We start from the raw sequence: 20,946 nt of genomic DNA, 5'->3' as shown, positions 1-20,946 counted from the left end.
GCAGGAAGAGACATGATTATTATTGTTTTTAAGCATGGACAAAATGTTTTATAATCTTGTAACTTAGGACCTCATCTATATCATATTCTGTAACCAAATATTTCTTACCTCCAAATCCATCAGGCACGTATGTTTTAAGAACAATATTGCAGAAAATTGTTGGCAGTGATAATGGTTTATTTCCTTCATTTCGAAGGGAAATGTGTCGATACCCTGCTTGGAGCCCGTCCAGTGGGAGGATCCTCTGGCCAATCAGCTTGTTGTTGTCATCATACACGGCTATTCTCAAGACAGCCAGGTCGGGCAGGATCACCTGCAAACAAAAAACAGGACTTTTCACCGATTTGTGTAATGCAGTTCCCAAGAACCAGGACTCCAGGAATCTGGACCAAATCTGTACTGCTCTGAAATGCTCCTTTACGGTGAAAATTAATCCATGATTAATCTGCATTCCTAAAGTGTACTGTGGGAACTATGAAGCCCAAGACCTTGAGAATGGCAATTGGAACACGCTTCCTGGAAATTATCTCATTGAATAGGTTAGAGGGAATGGATGTTAAAGATTACCACTATAACCCTTGCCACCTTTCCCTAGCCCCACCCACGTAATGGGTGAGAAAAAGGAGACCTTGATAAATCTCAGAGATTATAGTGACACAATGGGGCCTGGGAATGGAACTGGGGCTCTTAACTGCTAATTCTGTGATCTGTCTACTACCTGGGCTTCCTCTAACACCTATATTTGTCTGTTTTTAAGAACAGGGAAAGTATTTTTAAAGAAATGGTTCCTGTATAAGAAAATTTTTATATATAAATTTAGATTCTCCTTGTTTCTTGCACTTCTCAGTTTTCACCACACTTTGAGATATTAAGTAGAGTAAGATGGGGCAGCTAGAAACATTAATATACTTTGATTCCAATGTAGCTACTCTTGTCATCCCCAAACTGAATAAATGAATGTAAAATCTGAGTGTAGCTGGCAGAATCCTTGTTCAGATACAACATAGCAACATGACAAAAGAATATCCAATGTGTTTAATCAGGAATATCTTTTTATTGGCCAAGAGCAACCAGGACATTTTGGATGATCTGAGTACTCTGTTTAAAGCTAGGCAATGGACTGGTTGCCTGTTTACATCTGGAGGCTTAATTTAATTCTAACTACATGAAGATGGAGAGGAGAAATCAAGCTCAAATTCAGCCAACTTTCCCCACTCTTGTTCCTCACATGGTGAATGCGAAGTTTGGGCTTTGCCACTCTTACTCTGTGAGATTAGTGATAAAACAAAGCAACAATAACAATAAGAAAACAAAGTTAAAGCACTTGATAATCAATGAAAAAATATAACTTCCTGAAGAACACAGAAGGATCTAGAATCAGTATCTTCTTTCTGGGGCCAGAACTGTTACATACAGAAACCAAGTTGAATATTTCCTCATTCATCAAAAACAAAGAATGTCTGAGTCAACTGTCTGAATTTCTTGAAATATGTGTAGAGATTATGCATTATGCCAAAGAACAGCCATACCGGCAGCAGATCCAGCTGTAACAAATTGGAAAAAGCACAGGAGAAAACAAGACAAGTCACAGCTGGGTATGAAATTTATACCATGTCCTGATAGGCGAGAAGTGACCTGGGAGGGTTGCATGCATAATGGTATTCACATCCTGGAGTGAATCTAGATTTCAAGAAGGCCTGTTTTATCCAGCCTACATTGATGTCCCTTAATTGGGCTTCTGTAAGCCAGTTGTTCTATTCTGAAATGGATAATCCTTGTTTTGTTAAGACATGAAGCCAATTACTTGTTGGTCTGACATACAAATGGAGCAGAACCACCTGGAAAATCTGTGCCTAAAGAAGCAGCAAGAGATCATTTTGGTCAGGATAACAGAACACTAGGAGAGAAAAACAGATATTCTTGGTGACAGCACTGCCAATGCACGGATTTCTCAATGCAGCTTCCATTGACAAAAGAGAAACAAAGGGGAAAAATGATTCAGAGATGAAAAACTTAACATTAGAGAGAATGACCGTGATTCTTCTTAGGATCCAACATGCAGTATTGGGAGAAAAAAGGAAAACACTGAAAACAGCACGTGAAGCATAAAACTTGTGAGGAGCAACAGGTGCCACTCTTTCTGGAGGGACAGGACCAACCCGAGTGACCCATGTAATGACATTTATTGACCTTAGTTTTTGGGTGAAGCATCTTACCTGACTACTTAGCTAATGGAACAGTGCAAGTTACCAGTAACTTCCAGGGCACAGAAGAACTCTCCAATGTATGATGGCTCCCACTAGCAAGGACATATTCTAACAGATTGCAAACCTGAAGCCTGGGAATTTCCACATAAGAGGTGGGCTCCTCCTTCAAGGAGGAGAGGAGAACCAAAAGAAGGGCAGGGCCAAATAGAACCAACCATCATATGGCAGCTACAGAAGTTATCCATTAGGAGAAGAAAAAAAGAAGACACCGTGGTTTGAATGACTGTCCCTGTTATCATGTAGTGCCTCTGCACTAAAACAAGGCTCTCAAATCAGCAGAGTGAGTTTGACACACTGAAGATGCCCTACCTTCCGAAATACGAATGCTTCTTCGTTGTAAACTGGGTTGAGTCCATTGTTCATAACCATGCGTGTTCGGAACTCCTTACGTATAGTGTCGGTGGGCAACCCATACATATCCACCTCTACATAGGTGCCAATTTTCTTATCTGATAAGAACTGACCTGATATGACCTATAGCAACACAAAAATAGGGTGAGAAAGAAGTGAACCCTGTGTCAGTGTCAGTAGCAAAGAAGTAAGAAATTCTGTTTGTTTTGGTAAACTTCAATTATCTATGGAAATAATGCATCTATTCTTTATTAAACCAAAACACTACAGAGCAACTGCTATATGTGAAAAAAAAACTATCCTAGGCAGAAGTTCTGCTTTATAGAACTGTTTAATAAAAGAATGAGGAAAATATACACGAATCATACAATACAAAGAAACAGTGTCTACAGCATCTTCATTTTGCCTAAGCGTCCACATCTATGAAATGAAGTAATGGATTCAGATATACCCTAAGATCCTTTCATAGTAATGCCATACTTATTAGTTAATTCTTTTAAAAGTCTTGCAAAGAGACACACAGAAAGAAAAGCAATGCTAAAATTTGCCTGTTATTTTTACTGATATTGACACTGTACAGCCATGACTACTATATATTTGTAAAGACCAGTGCTAAAATCTATCTATTACTAAGCTACAAAGAAACTGTTTTTCATTTACTTGTCAAATGACTATAGCCATTTATTAGTTTTTTTCTCATTATCTAATGGTTAATAATTTTCGAACAGCTTTTCTGAGGTATAATTGACATACAAAAAACTATACACAATTAAAGTGTACACTTAGATCAGTTTTGATATATGAGCACATCTGTGAAACTATCACAATTAAGATAACAAATCTTTCCATCATTCCCCAAAGTTGTTTGTGCCCTTTTATAATCCATTCTTCCCTCCATCTCTGTCCAGAGGAAACCACTGATTTACTTTCTGTCACTATAGTTTGTATTTTCTAGAATGTCATATAAATGGAATCATATAGTAGGTGCTTTTTTGATGGTGTCTTTCACTCAAAGTAATTAATAATTTTACTAGTGGAAAATGTGTCTTAGGCCAGGTGCTGTCGCTCAAACCTGTAATCCCAGCACTTTGGGAGGCCGAGGTGGGAGGATCGCTTGAGCCCAGGAGTTTGACACAAGCCTGAGCAACATAGTAAGACCTTGTTTCTACAAAAAAATAGGAAAATTAGCTGGACATGGTTGCATGTACCTGTAGTTCCAGCCATTTGGGTGGCTGAGGCAGGAGGATCACTTAAGCCCAGGAGTTTGAGGTTGCAGTGAGCTATGATTGCACCACTGCACTCCAGCCTGGGTGACAAAATGAGACCTTGTCTTAACAAACAATGTGTATCATCAAAAAAGGGGCGGAAATTTTAAGTCACAACTATAAGCAACACAAGGATCTTGCAATTTGACATTAAATATTTTAATTGTGATTTCTTTACAGGATCATTTGTACACACAGTTACACTGCTCTGTGAGGAACAGGGGCCTCACCTGCACTGAACAAGTGGCTGCAATAACCCCATCAACAGGAGTTTCAGAGAAGGGATCAAATGTTCGATCAGGCCGCCTCATGAAATCCGGTTTGAGAAGGTACCTGGTGCGACAAAAGCATAAAAGGAGTTTATTTTACTGGTGACTTTTACAAAGACCAGGCACTCATTATTTGAAATACTGACTACTTCCTTTTCTCCACCTGTTACTTAGGAGCGAGGCTTTTGGGCAGAGAGTCCTAAGAATTGAAGAGAGTGTGCCTGCCCTTATGGATAACCCTAAAGAGGAGGAGGAAAGAATGTTCCCTAGATTCCAGGCTCAGCGACATCCAGGACCCCTGATACTATAATCTTCTCTTTAACTTTTGTATGCCCTGGTCCCCTTTAGATACTTTTCCTTATATTCATAAAATAACATACAAAGAATAGCAATGGAAAATAAATTATATAAGCTACAGTTATCAAAACATGGAAAATATGTGATATTCTGCTTCTTTGTTAATTGTGCTTTTATCAATGTACTCCATTACGACATCTAATGGTAAGTCTGATGACAACCATAATTTCAAAGTACTGGTGTGCATGAAAATATTTTGAGATCTATAATAATAGTAATGAGACATAAAAATATCTGCAATTTGGTGACAGAGTGATAGGTACTACTAATATGACTATGGATTGTTGTCTACATTCATGATAAAATAAAATGTGACTCTTCAGTTAGAGGTAAATGAAAATAAAGATTAACTATTTCCCCATCTCTAATCAAAGAAATTAGGCAAGAAAATGAAATAAAAGGCATCCAGATTAGAAGGAAAGAAGTAAAACTACTTCTATTCACATATGATATGATCTTATATAAACAAAAACACCAAGGAATCCACTAAAAAAATTATTAGAACTAATAAAGAGTTCAGCACAATTGCAGGATACAAGATAAATATATAAAAATTCAATTATATTTCTATATAACAATGAACATCTATTAATATTAATAACAATGAAATTAAGAAAATAATTCCATTCATGATAGCACCAAAAAGAATAAAATACTTAAAAATAAATTTAACAAAATGAATGCATATACCTTGAAAACTATAAAACATTGTTAAAAAATTAAAAAGGATCTAAAAAAATCGAAAGACATCTTGTATTCATGCATTGGAAGACTATATTGTTAAGATGGCAGTACCTTCCAAATTGATATATGGATTTAATGCAATTCTTATCAAAATCCCAGTTGGCTTTTTTTGTAGAAAATGACAAGTTGATCCTAAAATTCATATGAAAACTCATGGGACCAAGAATAGCGAAAACAGTCTTCAAAGAGAAGAGCAAAGTTGGAGGCCTCATATTTCTTGATTTCAAAACTTATTACAATGCAATAGCAATCAAGACAGAATAGTAATAGCATAAATATGGACATATAAATCGATGAGATAGAATTGAAAAGTCCAGAAATAAATCCATGTATCTACAGTCAATTGATTTTTGATAAGAATGGCAAGACCAATCAATGGGTGAGAGAGCAGTCTTTTAAACAAATGGTGGATAGCTGGATAGCCACATACAAAAAGATAAATAAATAAAACTGGACTCTAACCTCACACCATATACAAAAATTAGCTCAAAATGGATCTAATAACTAAATGTAAGAGCCCAAACTATAAAACTTCTAAAGAAAACATGAGGACAAATTTTCATGACCTTGAGTTTGGCAATAGAGTCTAGACATAACACCAAAAACAAAAGCAACAAGAGAAAAAAATAGATTGGACTTCCTCATAAAAATTTTATGCTTCAAAGGACACTATCAAGAAAATAAAAGGACAAGACACAGAATGGGAAAAAAATTGCAAATCATATGTTTGATAAGAGGCTTGTATCTGGAATAAATAAAGAGTAAAAAACCCAATTTAAAAAATAGGCAAATGATCTGAATTGTCATTTCTCCAAATAAAATTCACAGATGGCCTTTAAGCATGTGAAAAGATGCTTAACACCATTAGTCATCAGAGAAATGCAAATCAAAACCACAATGAGATTCCACTACATATACATGAGGATGACTATAATAAAAAAGTCAGATAATAATAAATGTTGGATAGATTTGGAGAAATTGAAACCCTCATATGTTCCTAGTAGGAATGAAAAATGATGCATCCATTTTGGAAAATAGTCTGGCAGTTCCTCAAAGAGTTAAACATAGAGTTACCGTATGAGCCAGCAATTCCATTCTTATATATATACCCAAGATAAATGAAAAATATGTCCACACAAAAACTTATACATGAACATTCATAGCAGCATTATTCATAATAACCAAAAGATGAAAATAACCCAAATGTCCATCAATGGATGAATGGACATGCAAAATGTGGTATATCCATACAATGGAAAATTATTCAGCAATAAACAGAAGTACAGATACATATATGAACCTTGAAAACATTATGCTAAGTACAAGAAGCCAGAAACAAACAACCACAGGTTATACAAATCCATTCATATGACATGTACATAACAGGAAAATATAAAGAAACAGACAGTAGATTCATGGTTCCTTAATCTTGGGGGTGGGGGGAAATAAGGGGTATTGGGAGGTGAGAGCTAAGGATTTAGATGTCCTTTTTGAGGTGATATGCAAATGTTCTGCAATTTATCCCCCACTATAATTGTATAGTCTGCTCCTTAGGTCCACTGGGTAGTGGTCATATAATCACATCTTGGCCATATTCTATAACTTCCCTGAAACTTGTGTCAAAAACATTTCTCTCTAAAAAAAAAAAAAAAAAAAAAAAAAATTTTAAATTCTTTAGAAATGAGTATACCCTAAGATAGAAAAAAATCTACCCTACCATGAGCAATATACAGAGGAAAATAAGAGCATTTTTCTAAAACTATAGATCTGTATTTAATTAAATGTGAAAGAAACATTTGAGGGAATCAAATCTCTCATTTTCTTAGGAGCATAACTTTTATTAATTTCAAGTCTAGATGATGTCAAATTGATTATTATCTTCTGAAACACAACCAAAAAGGGATCTTGAGGCATGATATTTTTTCTTTAAGAAAAGTTTAATGTCCCCTTTTTTTTTAGTTTTGACAAAGTTACCATTCATTGCTATCTATTAAGACTGAACAACATGTTAAAAAAAAAAAAAACCACCCATTTGATGACCCAAAAAAAGAACTCTCAAGGAACAACATTGATTTTTTAAATCAAGAATATAGAGTTTGTGCAATTGTTCAAATATTAAAGACAATTTTGAATATTTACCTGTCTCCAAGAGAATATAACCCAAAATATTAATATAAAAGCTAATGATATAGAAGAGATTGTTTTCTGTATTCACAGAGTTTTAGATTTGAATCTTTTTTTGTGGCTAGTGTTGCCAACAAGAAAATATAATAATACAACAAAAGCTGAAGAGTTAGGATGGAAAGTAGATGAGTAACTACAACATTACGTATGTTTCTCCATGCTTTGCGTGGAAGGATAAGCAACATAGACTATTGCATATTGGACTGCAGTCATTTCTACTGTACAGAATCTCCTTGGGCAGTGGCCATCCAGAGAGTCTGTATTCCTTTCCCACAGTGATTTCTTAAGGTTCCGTAGCCCCTTCCTACCTCCCAAAAATAAGGGAACGTGAGTGATATTGATAATATCTCAATGTCAACAAAACATTCTTCCACATTCCCTTTTCAAATCTGCTTAGAAGAAACCTGATCTGTGAAAGAGTGAATTGATCCAAAATGGGAAATGCCAGCGGGAAAGGGCAAGACACCTAAGTTCAATTCTGGAAAGCAGGAAGGCTTCAGTGAAATGTGTTCATTTGTATACTTAGAAAGAAGCATGTAGCAGTTTGACAGGGCCATCAGATCAGCCCTGGCCTGGGGCAGGGTGGGGAGCACACTTAGCAAGCTTGTCTTAGAGGAGTATCTATCCTGAGCCCTGGGCAGCCTGAGGAGGTGGCAGAGGCTGCCACTCACATCCCTGATGTCTGTGTAGGCGCAGGGACCCTGGACATTGGTGGGGAAGCTAAAGCCGGCGTTTGGCGCCAGAGCTGGCTTCATGGTTATGTGACCTGTGCAGTCAGTCACACAGGGTCCCGAACTTAGAAGGACTCCATGCTTGGTTTAATGCTCTGCAGCTACTGTCTTAAAATCCTCAATAATTTGTGAACAAGGGCCCTTCACTTTCATTTCACATTGGACCCTGCAAATTACACAGCTGGTCTGTCTGGTGCTTTTCAGTACAGGAAATGAATTCATTGCAGACATCCAGGTCTGCGTGGCAGATGTGGGCATAGGCCAAAGCCAATGGCAAGGGAGGAGTTCAAGGCAAGGGAGGGAGAGAAGAAGGGTCTTCAGCCAGGTGGGTTGACAGGAACCCCAAGAATGAGAAAATGAGAGACATAACGAAGTATATCCTATTTCAACACACCCAAGCTGCCATCCATCGTCCAACATGCCAGCATTTTATTTACCAGCAAGAATAGCTGCTGATTATGAATGTGAATTGCCAGGGATTATTAGACACATTCCAATTTAAGGACATCATACAGTAGTCCCCCTTTACTGGTGATTTCACTTTCCACGGTTTCAGTTACCTGCGGTCGACTGTGTTCCCAAAATATTAAGGCATTTCAAGAGACAGAGAGACCACATTCACATAACTTTTATGACAGTATATTGCTATGACTGTTCTATCTTATTAGTTATTTTTGTTCATCTCTTGCTATGCCTAATTTATAGATTAAACTTTATCATAGGTATGTATGTATAGGAATAAACATAGTATATATAGGGTTTGGTACTATCCATGGTTTCAGGCATCCACTGGGGGCTGTGGGAATGTATCCCCCATAGATAAAGGGAGAGTGTTGTCTAAAAATTGTGCATCTTTGAATTGTAAAATGTCACACAGTTTTGATATCAATCACCCAATTTCCTATGAAGCCTGAAAAGATTTAAGATATTAATTTACTCTATTTTGTTTCATTAGGAATTAGAGAAATGTCTTTCATTTTTCCACCTTTAAAAACAACCCTGTTGGCCCTTTTGTTACAACACAGGGGTCCATTCATCATCTACGGCAAATGTGTTTTGCTCTGGGGTCTGTGAACCTATCTTGCCCCTCCCTCAATAAACTTTGTTTCACGATTGCAAAAAAAAAAAAAAACCATAAATAAAAATGCAATAAAAACAAACCTGTTATAAACTACTACTCATTTTCCTGGTAAATCTCACACTTCCTGGGCCCAATGGTGTGGCCTCTTAACCATCAGCCCACAATGTCCAGGAGGGTTTCTGATGTTTTGTCACAGTTGCTAGATCCTGGGGGTGTTTATGTACCTTGCACACTGATGTTCTATTAACATATAAAACAGCTATTGTTTGCCATCGTTGGTCTGAAAGGCATAGCATTGCCTTTTTACAGAAACACAACCCTCAGACACAGCCCACCAGGATTTTTTTAAAGTCCTTGCAGGTGGGTGTGAGAACCACAAGGACAAGGCGGTGAGAGCCATGCAGTGCCCTGGCTGGCTGTGCCCCGGGGACACGTGCTCCTGTGCTGTGCGGGGCCCTACATCTACCATCACTGAGGGGCACAGAGGCTGACAGGTGAAGACAAATGCTTCTCTTTTCCCATGGGCAACAGCTTTGGCCTGCAGCTGGGTGTGGGGAAAGGACAGCAGGGGACACAGACTGGGCAGTATCGCCAACGCCTGGTCACGCTGGAGGCACCGCAAGGTCTGTTTTTCAGCCTCTCTGTGAGGCCTAGGCTTTTGGTCACGTCGCCTCAAACACATGAGCACAGAATGCCAGCTCCAGTAGCAGCACTGTCCTTGTTGGTGAAGGTTTTTTAAAATAAATGAATGCATTTTCCAATGGACGATGGTGCGGAGAGGGAAACACTGAACATGCTAACCACAGCAAGGCAGAAACTCCTCAAGAGAAACACACTAAACACACAGCTCTGTCAGGACCCTTGTTATCCAGAGACGATTCTCCCTGCGTCAAGTCAGGCTGCCAGGACCAGCCTGGGATTGCTGAGGTTGGCGTGGAAAGTGCTGGAAGCGTCACCGGGCCACTGCAGGGTTACATATGTGAGCACAGCCACCCCGACAGTTCCCGTATGAACCAGGAGCGCTCTGGCTGCCTCTCTCTGGGCTTCTTGAAGGCTCGGTTTGAACAGAGCACGCATTGGATTTTGCAGGATTTGTGTGTGTGACCCATCGTGAGGTCTTAAGCTTTTCTTAAACCTCACTTTTGCAAAGAAACTTGCAGTTCCTGAAGTGCTTTCATAGACACTCACTTGTTCAACCATATTGAGCTATCATGATTGTTAAAGAAAACATTTATGCAAACACTTGTTAAAGATGGTAAGAGGGACTTTATTCAAGGGAAGCCGTGAGGATAGGTGGACACAGCTCCACCCCCACAAGGACAAGTGGGGATTTATAACCAAGGAGCAGGGTACAGGTCAGTGGATGGGAAATTACTAAGAGGAAACCTCAAGGATAAGGGGTTTCTAGCTAAACTGACTTGATAGGGTTATTGTTGAAGGTAGGCCACAGTGATCAGATATCCAGGGTGCTCAGATACCAAGGGTGGGGGACTGTTCCTAAATTGATGTAGCAGGATTCTGGCTCATTCTGCATTCTACAATGACAGAGAGGGAAGCCCAAGGCTGGGCCTAGTCAGAAAGGACTCAGTTTTAGCCAAAGGAGAAACTCCCCCCTCTTGTTCAAGGAAAGAGACTTTCTTCTTTGCTTTGAACACAATAAACCATGTGTGGCAGGTGTTACTGTCTTCATTTTCTCAAGTAGAGAATCAATGTTCAGAGTCTAACATACCTGCCCAAGACAACACAGCTAGTATGAGGAGAAGCTGGGAACTGGGCTCAAACCCTGGTCTTCAGAGTCCCAGCCTAGGGGGCCTCACTGCCTTAGCCCACCACTTTGGGGGGAGAGAAAGGGTGGTGGTCTATGGAGCATCTTATGTGCAAAATCTCCTGGTTTCGAACACTTGACATTCAATTACAAAATAGCTTTAACAAAATTTTGAAATGGGAATTCAGACCTTTTTCTCCCTAACTACATAATTTTTATTTCTTTCAAAGCATACAGCAGAGGGAAATGTCGTGTACACTCCAGGTATGTATGTGGTGGGTGATTTGGGTAATAGTTTGATCACCTGTGTATATGGCCACACTGGCAAGAGACCCATCCTGCAGGCAGGCAGAGGTAGGGAGTGTGCACTTTAAAAAGCCATTCCTAATCCACAGCTGCTGAAAAATTTAATCTTGACTGGCCGTTTTCAGTGATGAAAATTAAGATTTCCAACCAGGTGAGCTACCACGAAGAATTTCCTAACAGTAGCATAATGAGATGGGACTCCACTGGATTAGTCTACAGCAGGAGTCCCCAACCTATTGTGAGTTGTATAACTATTTCATTATATATTAGAAATAAAGTACACAATAAATGTGCTTGAATCATACCAAAACCATCCCCCCACCCCTCCACTGATCCATGGAAAAATTGTCTTCCATGAAAACGGTCCCTGGTGCCAAAACGGTTGGGGACTCCTGGTCTATAGGCGTCTGGGCAATGGTCTGAGACCACTGACTTACAGTGCGACTTGGGGACAGATGCATGGGGGAAAATGGCCACACAGTTTTTTTTTCATCTCTGTAGAATTCTAACTTCACATTTTCATTTAACCTTTCAGCATTTCAGTGGAATTAACATTTCCTATTTCACTTCTTGGTTCACAGATTTTAAAGAGTGTTATTTAAGTAAACTAGAACAATATTCACAGCATTATTTTTTGACAACTGCTATTTTACAAGACATGCAAAAGAATCAATAAGAGGACAAAGGTTTATTCCCAGCTGAATTAAATTCAACTTGATACCTACAACTTCATTAGGTACGAAATTAACTTCCTTGCTATATTTGTCTTAGGTAAAATAAACATATTTAATGCATATGTCTCTAGTTAATGTCCAAGTGAGCAGGGATCATTAAGTGTCCCAGATATAAAAACCTCCTATTGATTTTAAAGTGAGAGAATGAAACCCTAGAGCACATATGATGAACTGCTTAAATGGTGGCAAAGAAAAAAAAAAAAGAAAACTGCTTAAGTAAAATGGGGTGGATGAAGAATGTATATTTGCAAATATAATCTATCTAGGGACTTCATTTGTTTCTATCTCATCCCTCAAACCCAGCTTAAATTCTACAGCCCCTAATTAAAAATGACACCATTTCATTATAACTGTAGTACCGACTTCTAAGACTAGGTGACAACAGTTTAAATCACATTACTTACCCGCATGATCCATTATACTCAAATTTTCCCTGATTCAATTGCATCGCTAAATCTGTCAAGAGACAAAAATAATTTAGCATTTTGCCTCCCTGGATAAAGAAGATCCTGACAGGTGACTTTAAACAATGCAAACCAGATTTTTCCTAGGCTCCAAAGTCCCTCTTTAATACGGCAAGGTACTGCTGGATCTGTTTAAAGGCACACAACTCTCTCTTCCATGTTGAAATGACCTCATGTTTAATTTAAACATAAAATGTGTTTTCATAAAGATCATGCTAGAATTGCTTTAAAAATCACACCCAATATATGAGTCATGTGATTGTTCAATTAGTGTTGAGAGTGGAGACACCCAACCTGCTACAGTTGGAGAGTATATGCCTCAGGATCCCAGAGGGAGGGGACACGGGAGATACCTATTAGGGTCAGTGTGAATACAAAACTCGATCTAAAAGTTTCAAAAATGAACTAGGTAGCACATAAAAATTGGTCGCTGGTTCCCAGGGTTAGATTTAGGCGGACTTCTTCTGGCAGGGTCTACACTGGCAGGGCATTGGTTATGATTTTTCTCTTGCAGGTGGGTAAAATCTTCTTTCTTCTCATCAGCAAAAGAAATGTGGAAACGGATGGATTTTTTTCTTCTTATCCAAAATGTCGTGGTTAAACCTAACATGATAGAATAAAACCTAAGCTGGCCTAGTGAATAAACTGTTTTAGGATCACTTAACCCATTTTATAGACTCACTGACAGCTGAAAACATAACTTGAGCCTTTTTTAAAAATTTCTACCCTCATGACCAAAGGTCAAGAATAACTTGACCCTTTTTAAGTAAGTGAAGTCATCAGGGCACTGTGGGGACACCATGAAGAATGGTGACTCCAGCAGGAGGAGCTTCTGGTCAGTGAGGAGGCTCCATCAAGGGGTGGGAAGTCGAGTTGATCACGTTCCTGCCAAAGGGACGAAAGTCAAAGCATCTTTCAGTCAGTCCAGATGATGGGAAGCAAGGTGACAGGGACGCTCAAAATATGGAGTAGAAAAGGAAAAGGTCCTCAAATTGGGAAGCAGGGAACGTACCCTTATATAGCGAAGGACTGAAGGAAATAAAAGAGATTTTTGGTTTGGGGGTTTTATTTTATTTTATCAGTTTTAAGAACCATGCTGCAGTATTAACCATATAAAGTGAATAGGTCTTGTGGCATATGTCTATCTATTCTGTTTCTATTTTGCTATCTCTAATCTTCACACTGTGGTTCCAGGCTCTTAAACAAACCTTGAAAACTTTTTAAAATTTGGTTATGCATTTATAAAAATTTACTCCTCTTTATCCAGGAAGAAGAAAAAAAAAAGAATCATTATATATTGGAAAACTATCTTTGAGTACACTTTGGAGGACCAAGTTATCCATTAGTACCTCTAAGAATATGCAACTCCTTACACACCCTTTTTAGTGGAGTTTACTCCATAACATTCTGTACTTTTATGGTGAGGAGCCACCGTGTCATTGATATTTATTGAATGGTCACAGTGGTCAGGGTATTTTCCAAAGGAGAAATGAGTCACAGTTGCTATACAAAGATATTCAAATTCTTGTCACTTCATTCTGCCTCTGGAGACAAAGATAACAAGTTTGATCCAAAAGGAAGGACAATTAGAAATATTTGGAATAGGGGATAATGTTTAGCAGAATAGCCATGGCATCCATGAAAGGAATTAAATTTAAATCACAACATATTATCTTCTATCACTGTTTGATTGCTCTATTTTGGGTTTTTAATTTCTCGCCATTATATAAATCCAACAAACACATTGTTTTGCCATATGTCTGCTTCCTTTTAAAAATGCCCACAGCCAAATGATGCCAATTGCTGGCACCATCCTTTCAAAGTGTTCTCATGGAATTTGGGGTCACTGGACATCAGCTCCTACCTGGGGTTTGATAGTTCAGTGAAACCATCTGGCAGCCAGCGTTCCAGAAAATCTGAGGCATGTAATTACTGGAATCGACTCGGCCTCCCTTGGGGTAAATGCGACTCATTTGCCGTTTGTTATAACTGTGGAACTTATTAAGGAAAACAGAAAAAAAGAGTACCATGGCAGAGATAAATAAACCACAAAGAGCTAAAACAACAAAGGTCTAGGCCAGCAATGACAAACATGTAGATAGCATGGAGCAAATTTCACATGTATAAATGATGCTTATGAGAAAAATCAAAGTTCACTGTGTGGAATTTATAAAAGCAATTCTGATTTGGGCATATTGTCACAGCTGCCGTGGTCTTTCACATATATTATACTATTATTTATGTCAGAGACTCTCGCCAAACCAAAAGCACACCCACCAGTCATTTCGCTTGAAACACATAAGGATACTTTACAAATTCAATCGCGTGTGTCTTCAGGTAGCCAAGTCCGACCGATTCATTAAAAGAAGACATGTTATAATGAATATTGCGTTCTGTTAAGAAAAAAAAAAAAAGATGGACTCAGGAACCTTGCCGGCAAACCCTCACAGAAAGACAAGCAATAAACATAATTACATTGAAACACAAGGACTTTGAGGCTAATGTTACACTATCGCATCAGTAACTCCTACTTTCATTAACATACTGGGATGGAGACAGGTGAGTTTTGAAAAAGTGTGCTCACTTAAATTTGGAGTCATTAAACAAATTACATGTACCCAATTGCCATAGTTACCCCTGAAATACGTATGTTTGATGACAGTGGTGGCTTTTCTGGCCCAGAAATGATTATGAAAAGTTTTTTAAATACTTCCTATGTTTTTGGAGACCAACTTTGGATGAAAAGAAGTCTTATAAAAGCACATGGATCGCAAGAGGCTGCAGGGCCCAGTGCTGACAAATCCAGTCTCTCAGAGCCACCTTGTGGGCAAAGCGGGGAATGACAACACAATGCCACTGTACACCAAGGGCACGAAAATAAGGTGAGGTGGAACAGACCCCAGGCTCAGAAAGAAAAGCAGCAACAAGTCAGATCAGAGCTCACTGGCAGCATGAAAGAAAAGCAGACAAAAAAGGCTATTGCATTTAACCTTTGGTGTTACCTTCAGCCACATGGAAACCTTGAAACTTTACCGGCTGTGCATAGTTGATCATTGCGGACAAATATGGATGGATATTAGTGGTAGCACCTACGTATTTATAAGATGCCATCCACGCCTGCTCATCTTCTACCGTGACCAGGCCCTACAAGTGCAAGGAAGAGAACATACAAGTCCATGACTTCGGTGGGACTCACAGATACACGCTGCAGACTTCCTTACAAAAGACACTTTGCATACGCCCGTTGACAGGTAAACTTCCTTTTCGTCCCCAGTTATACTGACGGATAATTCAAAAAGTTAGGGTCTACTGTACCTCCAAATGATGTGAAAGGAGGTAATCACAGAATATGAAGCTTCTCTTACATTTTAGGACAATTTTAGATTTTCAAAGGACTTTAAAACATTCAAGAAACTATACTGGGCCTCACAGTACTGCTGTGAAATATATACAGCAGGTATTATCATTCGTATTTTCACAAGTGGAGGCACAAAATCAAAAACAGTGACTTCCAAATGTTAGTGTGCATCAGAAGCACCTGGAAGGCTTGTTAACTAAAACTCAGGTTCCTGGGCCCTACCCTCAGAGTTTCTGTTGAAGGGAGCCTGGAGTGAGGCCTGGGATTTTCATTGCTGTAACGAGTTCCCAGGTGCCCAGGATGCTGCTGGTCTGGGACTAACTTCACAGTGGCACTGCTCTAGAATTTCAGCCACATATACGAGTGGCTTATAGTATTTAAAAGAAAGTGCTTATTCTTAAAATTATCTGATAACTTGCTACACAGGACATACTGAACTTGTATTATTTTGCATAGGGGAAAAAAGAAAACAAATTAGTTTATTTCTTGATCAATCAGAAAAAACAAACCTGACGACAAAAATAACGCCTTTGAAAGTGATCAACATTTTTGTAGAGAAGTTGGAAAAGCCAAATTTCCTGCACAGATTGAATCTAGTCGGCTAAACTGCTTAGTCACATGATACAATCCACGAGTTTAAAAAGGGGTCCGACCATTTGCTGTAACTGATGATTTAACAATGTGAGCATTCTAAATCATCAAACTAAGTTCACCAATCAACGCCTGAAATAAATAATGAAATAAAGTAACTTGGTTTTGTTTTTGTTTTTATCATTTTCTTCATATGTCTGGACCCCTTCCCCACAAAACAAGGGCAGGGGCCACTGTTCCTTCCTTGTGTGTTTAATGATAATGAATAACGCAGGTACTACGTGCCTGGCACCAGGATGAATTCTTGCATGCACAATCTCATTGCTGTCGGTGATACGTAGTGAGGACTACAGTCCTACCCAATGACCACATGAGAAGCCTGAGGCCTTGAGGATTAAAATAACTTAGCTAATAAATGGCAGTGACCAAATGTCAGTCAAGCTGTGCACTGTTACTCTAATACCTTACGAAATTCTAGTATATAAGAGTGTACGTACTCACAAACATGTTGGGAGAAGACCACGATCAGATTTATTCATAAATTGTTTCAAATTTAATATTTAGACAGTGAGAAGATAGGGTCTAAAGTCCAAGTAAGACCCTACAGACAGCAAGGCAGTATTTTCTGAAGCTCTGAAGTGTGAGAATCAAGTTATAAGGCAGATTTCAGCCTATGGCCGTTATCAGTCTATTGTAATAATAACCCATAGACACTTACTAAATAAGACCATTTTGATCAGCCTGAACTCTGAAGAGGATAAAAGAAACTGAAAACTTATCTTTATCTTCCTTATAATAAGGCCAATAGCTAATAACATCGAATAAAAATTATAGAAGATATGCAGTGTGAAATTAACTAATGATCTTTCAGAATGTTAGTATAGTCAGAATCAAGACCAACCTTTCTATTATGATATAATGTGGACTTGATGACCCATTAGGTCATTGTTATTTCCAAATTCAATATGCTGGTGATTATATAGCCTTATTCTAGGAATGAAATCTCTGACTCCAACTAAGAAAATGCCTTACTGCATCGAACACCTATTTTTAGGAAAATCATCTTACTCACCTGCCCTAGTTTTGTGATTTTATCAGGATTAAATCATTTTATCAACATGATTAATTATTTCCTTTGAAGCCTTATAATTAGATGCATCAAGCATGCAAGTATTATACCTATAAACAGTTAAGCCTGACATTTCGTGGGCTAGTGGGAGACAGAGCAACACCACCACTTAGTGGAAAATGTTCAACATTAGAGGGCCACATAGGGGTGTCTCATAATGAAAACAAAATGCACAAGGGAATTATTTTGTTACCTTTTTGATATTTTCATGTTCAAGGTCATCTGAGGCCTAAATTAGAGAAAGAAAAATAATTTGTTTACTTCTCTAAAGAGCAAAATTCCAAATTTATTGGCAATCCCTATGTAAACATTTAAATCAATATAAGTAAACTTGTTATTCTGTTTGTTATGATGACATAAAGCCATGGACAAAAGCAAGTACTAAAACAATATGATGAGCTCACTGTTTTATATATTAGAAAAGCTAATCTTAATGCTATTTCCCTCTTTTGTTGACAGCCGTAGCCTACTTAGATGCTTCATTATAATCATTTAATTAATGCTCTAGTCAAGGGGCTTGGCAAATAGATAATCAATGTGGCTACCTCCCCTGATATGCAGAGGGCAGCAAGCATGAATAGCCACTCTCCAGTATTTCAACATTCACTTCTGAGTATTTGCTATGGACTGAATGTTCCTGTCTCCCACCCCCTTCAAATTCATATGTTGAAAAACAAAGCCCCACTGTGATGGCACTTGAAGGTGGGGCCTTTGGGAGGTAATTAGGCCACGAGGGTGGAGCCCTCATGATGGGATTAGTGTCCTTATCAAAAGAGACAAGAGACAGCTGCTTCCTCATTCTCTACCACCTGCAGACAAAACCAGAAGGAGGGCCCTCCCCAGAACTGATTGGCCCACACCTTGATCTTAGACTTCGCAGCCCTCACAATTCCCTACATCAGAAAAGGTAGGGTGTAATGGCAATATTGCTCATCAGATAAATACTCTCAGCTTCCTATCTCCAAATGTACCTACCTACCTGCATCTTCATTTACTGTCCTCACTAGTCAAGCATCCCTGCTCCCATGGAGGACCACACCTTCACATCACCACAGTCCCATCCCTTCTCAACGCCTCAAGGAACTCCCAGGCAGCTATTCTCTCTGTGTCAGGGAAGACTAATCGTTCCACTCTGCTGTGCCATTTCCCACAGTTTGCAAACACACTCCAGATTCATTCTCCATCACCCGGCTCCCACCTCCCTGCCCCATCTCATCTTGTCCCACTCTACCTCTCATTCAATCCACTCTACCCATTCTGTCTTTGCGGTGGTGGTCCCTCTGCATGGCAAGTATTCCTCTGTCTCTGTGCAGGGCTGATGCCTCCCTCCCCTTTGGGCCCTGGCTTCCTTATCCCTGCCACCCCATTATTCTCCACTTCAGTGCTCATTTTTAGTTTCAATATAGCACTTAGCACAAGTTGTGATTATACAACTATTTGTTTATTTGTTTGCTATCTGTTCACTAACCCCTTTCCTAAACTACAGGGGGCTATAAGTTGCCTAAGGGCAGAACACAAGTGTGTTTTGACCCTTGTAGGTCCTTATGGCCTAGGCTGTGCCTGACAAATAGTAAGTATATTGTAACTATTTTTCTTGGCTGAATGACTGGAAATATTTTTATGCTTATTCTACAGTAGGAGGAAGATTATCTAACTAGTAGGGCTGGTTCTCTAATGCGGCTTGACTTGGGATGTTCAGAGGTCATTTTCCTGATGATTTCAACAGGCTAACCTTTGCCACTGGGATGCTGTTGTTGTCTCCCTACCTACCTATAATAATGGGATAAATGATAATATTTAAAGGACACTGGCCAAATGGGGAGCGGTGAACCCGGGGCCTAATGAGTGATTTAAATGTCCTTTTAAAATTAATCTCGTATGTGTGTCAAGTTCCGGTCACCCAGCAGAGACTTTTATCCTAGGCAACTTAGAAAAAGAATTATAAGCTACTTTATTCTCTTGTAGTTGTCACGTGTCCAAAATTTCATAAACAACAGCTGCTACCTCTCGAGAAGAATGAAAGAAAAGGGATGTGAAGACTCTGACCTTCTTGACGCTATTTGCAACAGCTTCCTTGTGACCCAAGTCATCGGCAGAAAGTTCATTTCCAAATTTGAATTCGGGGTGAGCTTCCTCCTCTTGGTCAGCTGTGTGAAGGACAAAAGGAAAACCCATGAAGCCAAACTACTGCCAAGCAGTCAGATCTTGCTCGTAATCTCGGGTAGAACACAAGCGCTTTTAGAGAAAAGAGCAGCTATCAGAAAATGGGGACATTTAAATACGTAATTTTTTGGAAGTAAAACTCTCACTAAACCCTTCCCCTATTCAAGATCAAGGAGCCTATCTTGTTATTTATTATTTCTCTTGCATCTAAATGGTGTATAAAATGCTTGGTGCATACTAATTTTTTCTTAAGTGAATGGCTACTTCCATCCCAGTATACTAACTCTAACAATAAAAGCCTCAAACACCTCAGGAATATCTGTGACTCATCAAAGGGCATTTTGATCCTTCATGACATCTAGAGAAAACAAGAAGATACAAGGAAAAAAAATACATTGGATAATTTTGAAAGAGACTAAAATGTCCACTTGAACTTTGTGGACATAATGACTTGTGGCCCGGAGTGGTGTGATATAAAAACGGAAGACCTTGGGAGGATTGTACTACTCCTGTCTTCCTAGCTTAGGTTTAAGAGACTCAGGACTCATTCATCAGGCTCAGCTAGGAGGGGAGCTGCAAGTGGGTGCTACATAAAGCTGGCAGCCCAGCAGCGTGGCCCAGGCTGTGAAAGAGGCACACACTGTCCATTGGTCCCAGAAAATGACATCTGGTATCCACCCAAGGTGTCCATGAAAAAAGGATCACCCGTGGAAAATGTGCCACATGCTGAGGTGAGATTTGGATTCACACAATCACCATCTGCAATAGCTCAAATGGATCCCGAGAAACCCACAGACTTCAGGACCAGGCCAACACAAATCCACACTCTCATGGTACAGGGCATGAGAGACCTTTATTGTTTAAAAAAAAATAGCAAAAATAATTTCTGAGAATGAACTCACAAGGGAGGTGAGCAGACCCATGAGAATTACAGGTATTTTTTTAAAAGCATGTTTAAAATGCGCGAAGGAGAATGCAAAGAACAGGAATAAATGAACAACTATTTCACTGATTCTAAGATGCATTTATTCACATTTTAGTATTTCTGATATTGTAATGCAGTCATCAGTGGTAATTTACAATTAACTGGACTTATTTTTCATTCTTAGTCGTCATAAAACAGTGGTGTGTTTCAACAGGTAGTATCTTGGATTTGGAATTTCTTGAGAGACTTTTTTTGCTGGGTG

General features: G+C 39.0%; 1 protein-coding gene across 2 annotated transcripts in view; it reads right to left on the bottom strand.

The window, feature by feature from the left end:
- The window catches only part of PLCB4 (phospholipase C beta 4), a 316,073-nt gene that overhangs the window by 38,174 nt on the left and 256,953 nt on the right, over positions 1-20,946 (bottom strand). For both annotated transcript variants that reach the window (XM_045528104.1, XM_045528105.1), the window contains exons 19-27: positions 19,643-19,743; positions 17,790-17,825; positions 15,521-15,662; positions 14,827-14,911; positions 14,383-14,507; positions 12,459-12,510; positions 4,114-4,216; positions 2,577-2,741; positions 109-313 (exon numbers count right to left, since the gene is read on the bottom strand). In XM_045528104.1, the coding sequence (XP_045384060.1) occupies positions 109-313; positions 2,577-2,741; positions 4,114-4,216; positions 12,459-12,510; positions 14,383-14,507; positions 14,827-14,911; positions 15,521-15,662; positions 17,790-17,825; positions 19,643-19,743 (1,014 nt within the window). The remainder of the gene's footprint in view (positions 1-108; positions 314-2,576; positions 2,742-4,113; positions 4,217-12,458; positions 12,511-14,382; positions 14,508-14,826; positions 14,912-15,520; positions 15,663-17,789; positions 17,826-19,642; positions 19,744-20,946) is intronic.

Source organism: Lemur catta, chromosome 17 (genome assembly GCF_020740605.2).
Source record: "Lemur catta isolate mLemCat1 chromosome 17, mLemCat1.pri, whole genome shotgun sequence".
NCBI classification, from domain to species: domain Eukaryota; kingdom Metazoa; phylum Chordata; class Mammalia; order Primates; family Lemuridae; genus Lemur; species Lemur catta.
Note: the sequence above shows the minus strand (reverse complement) of the source record. Positions and strands in the feature narration are given on the sequence as shown.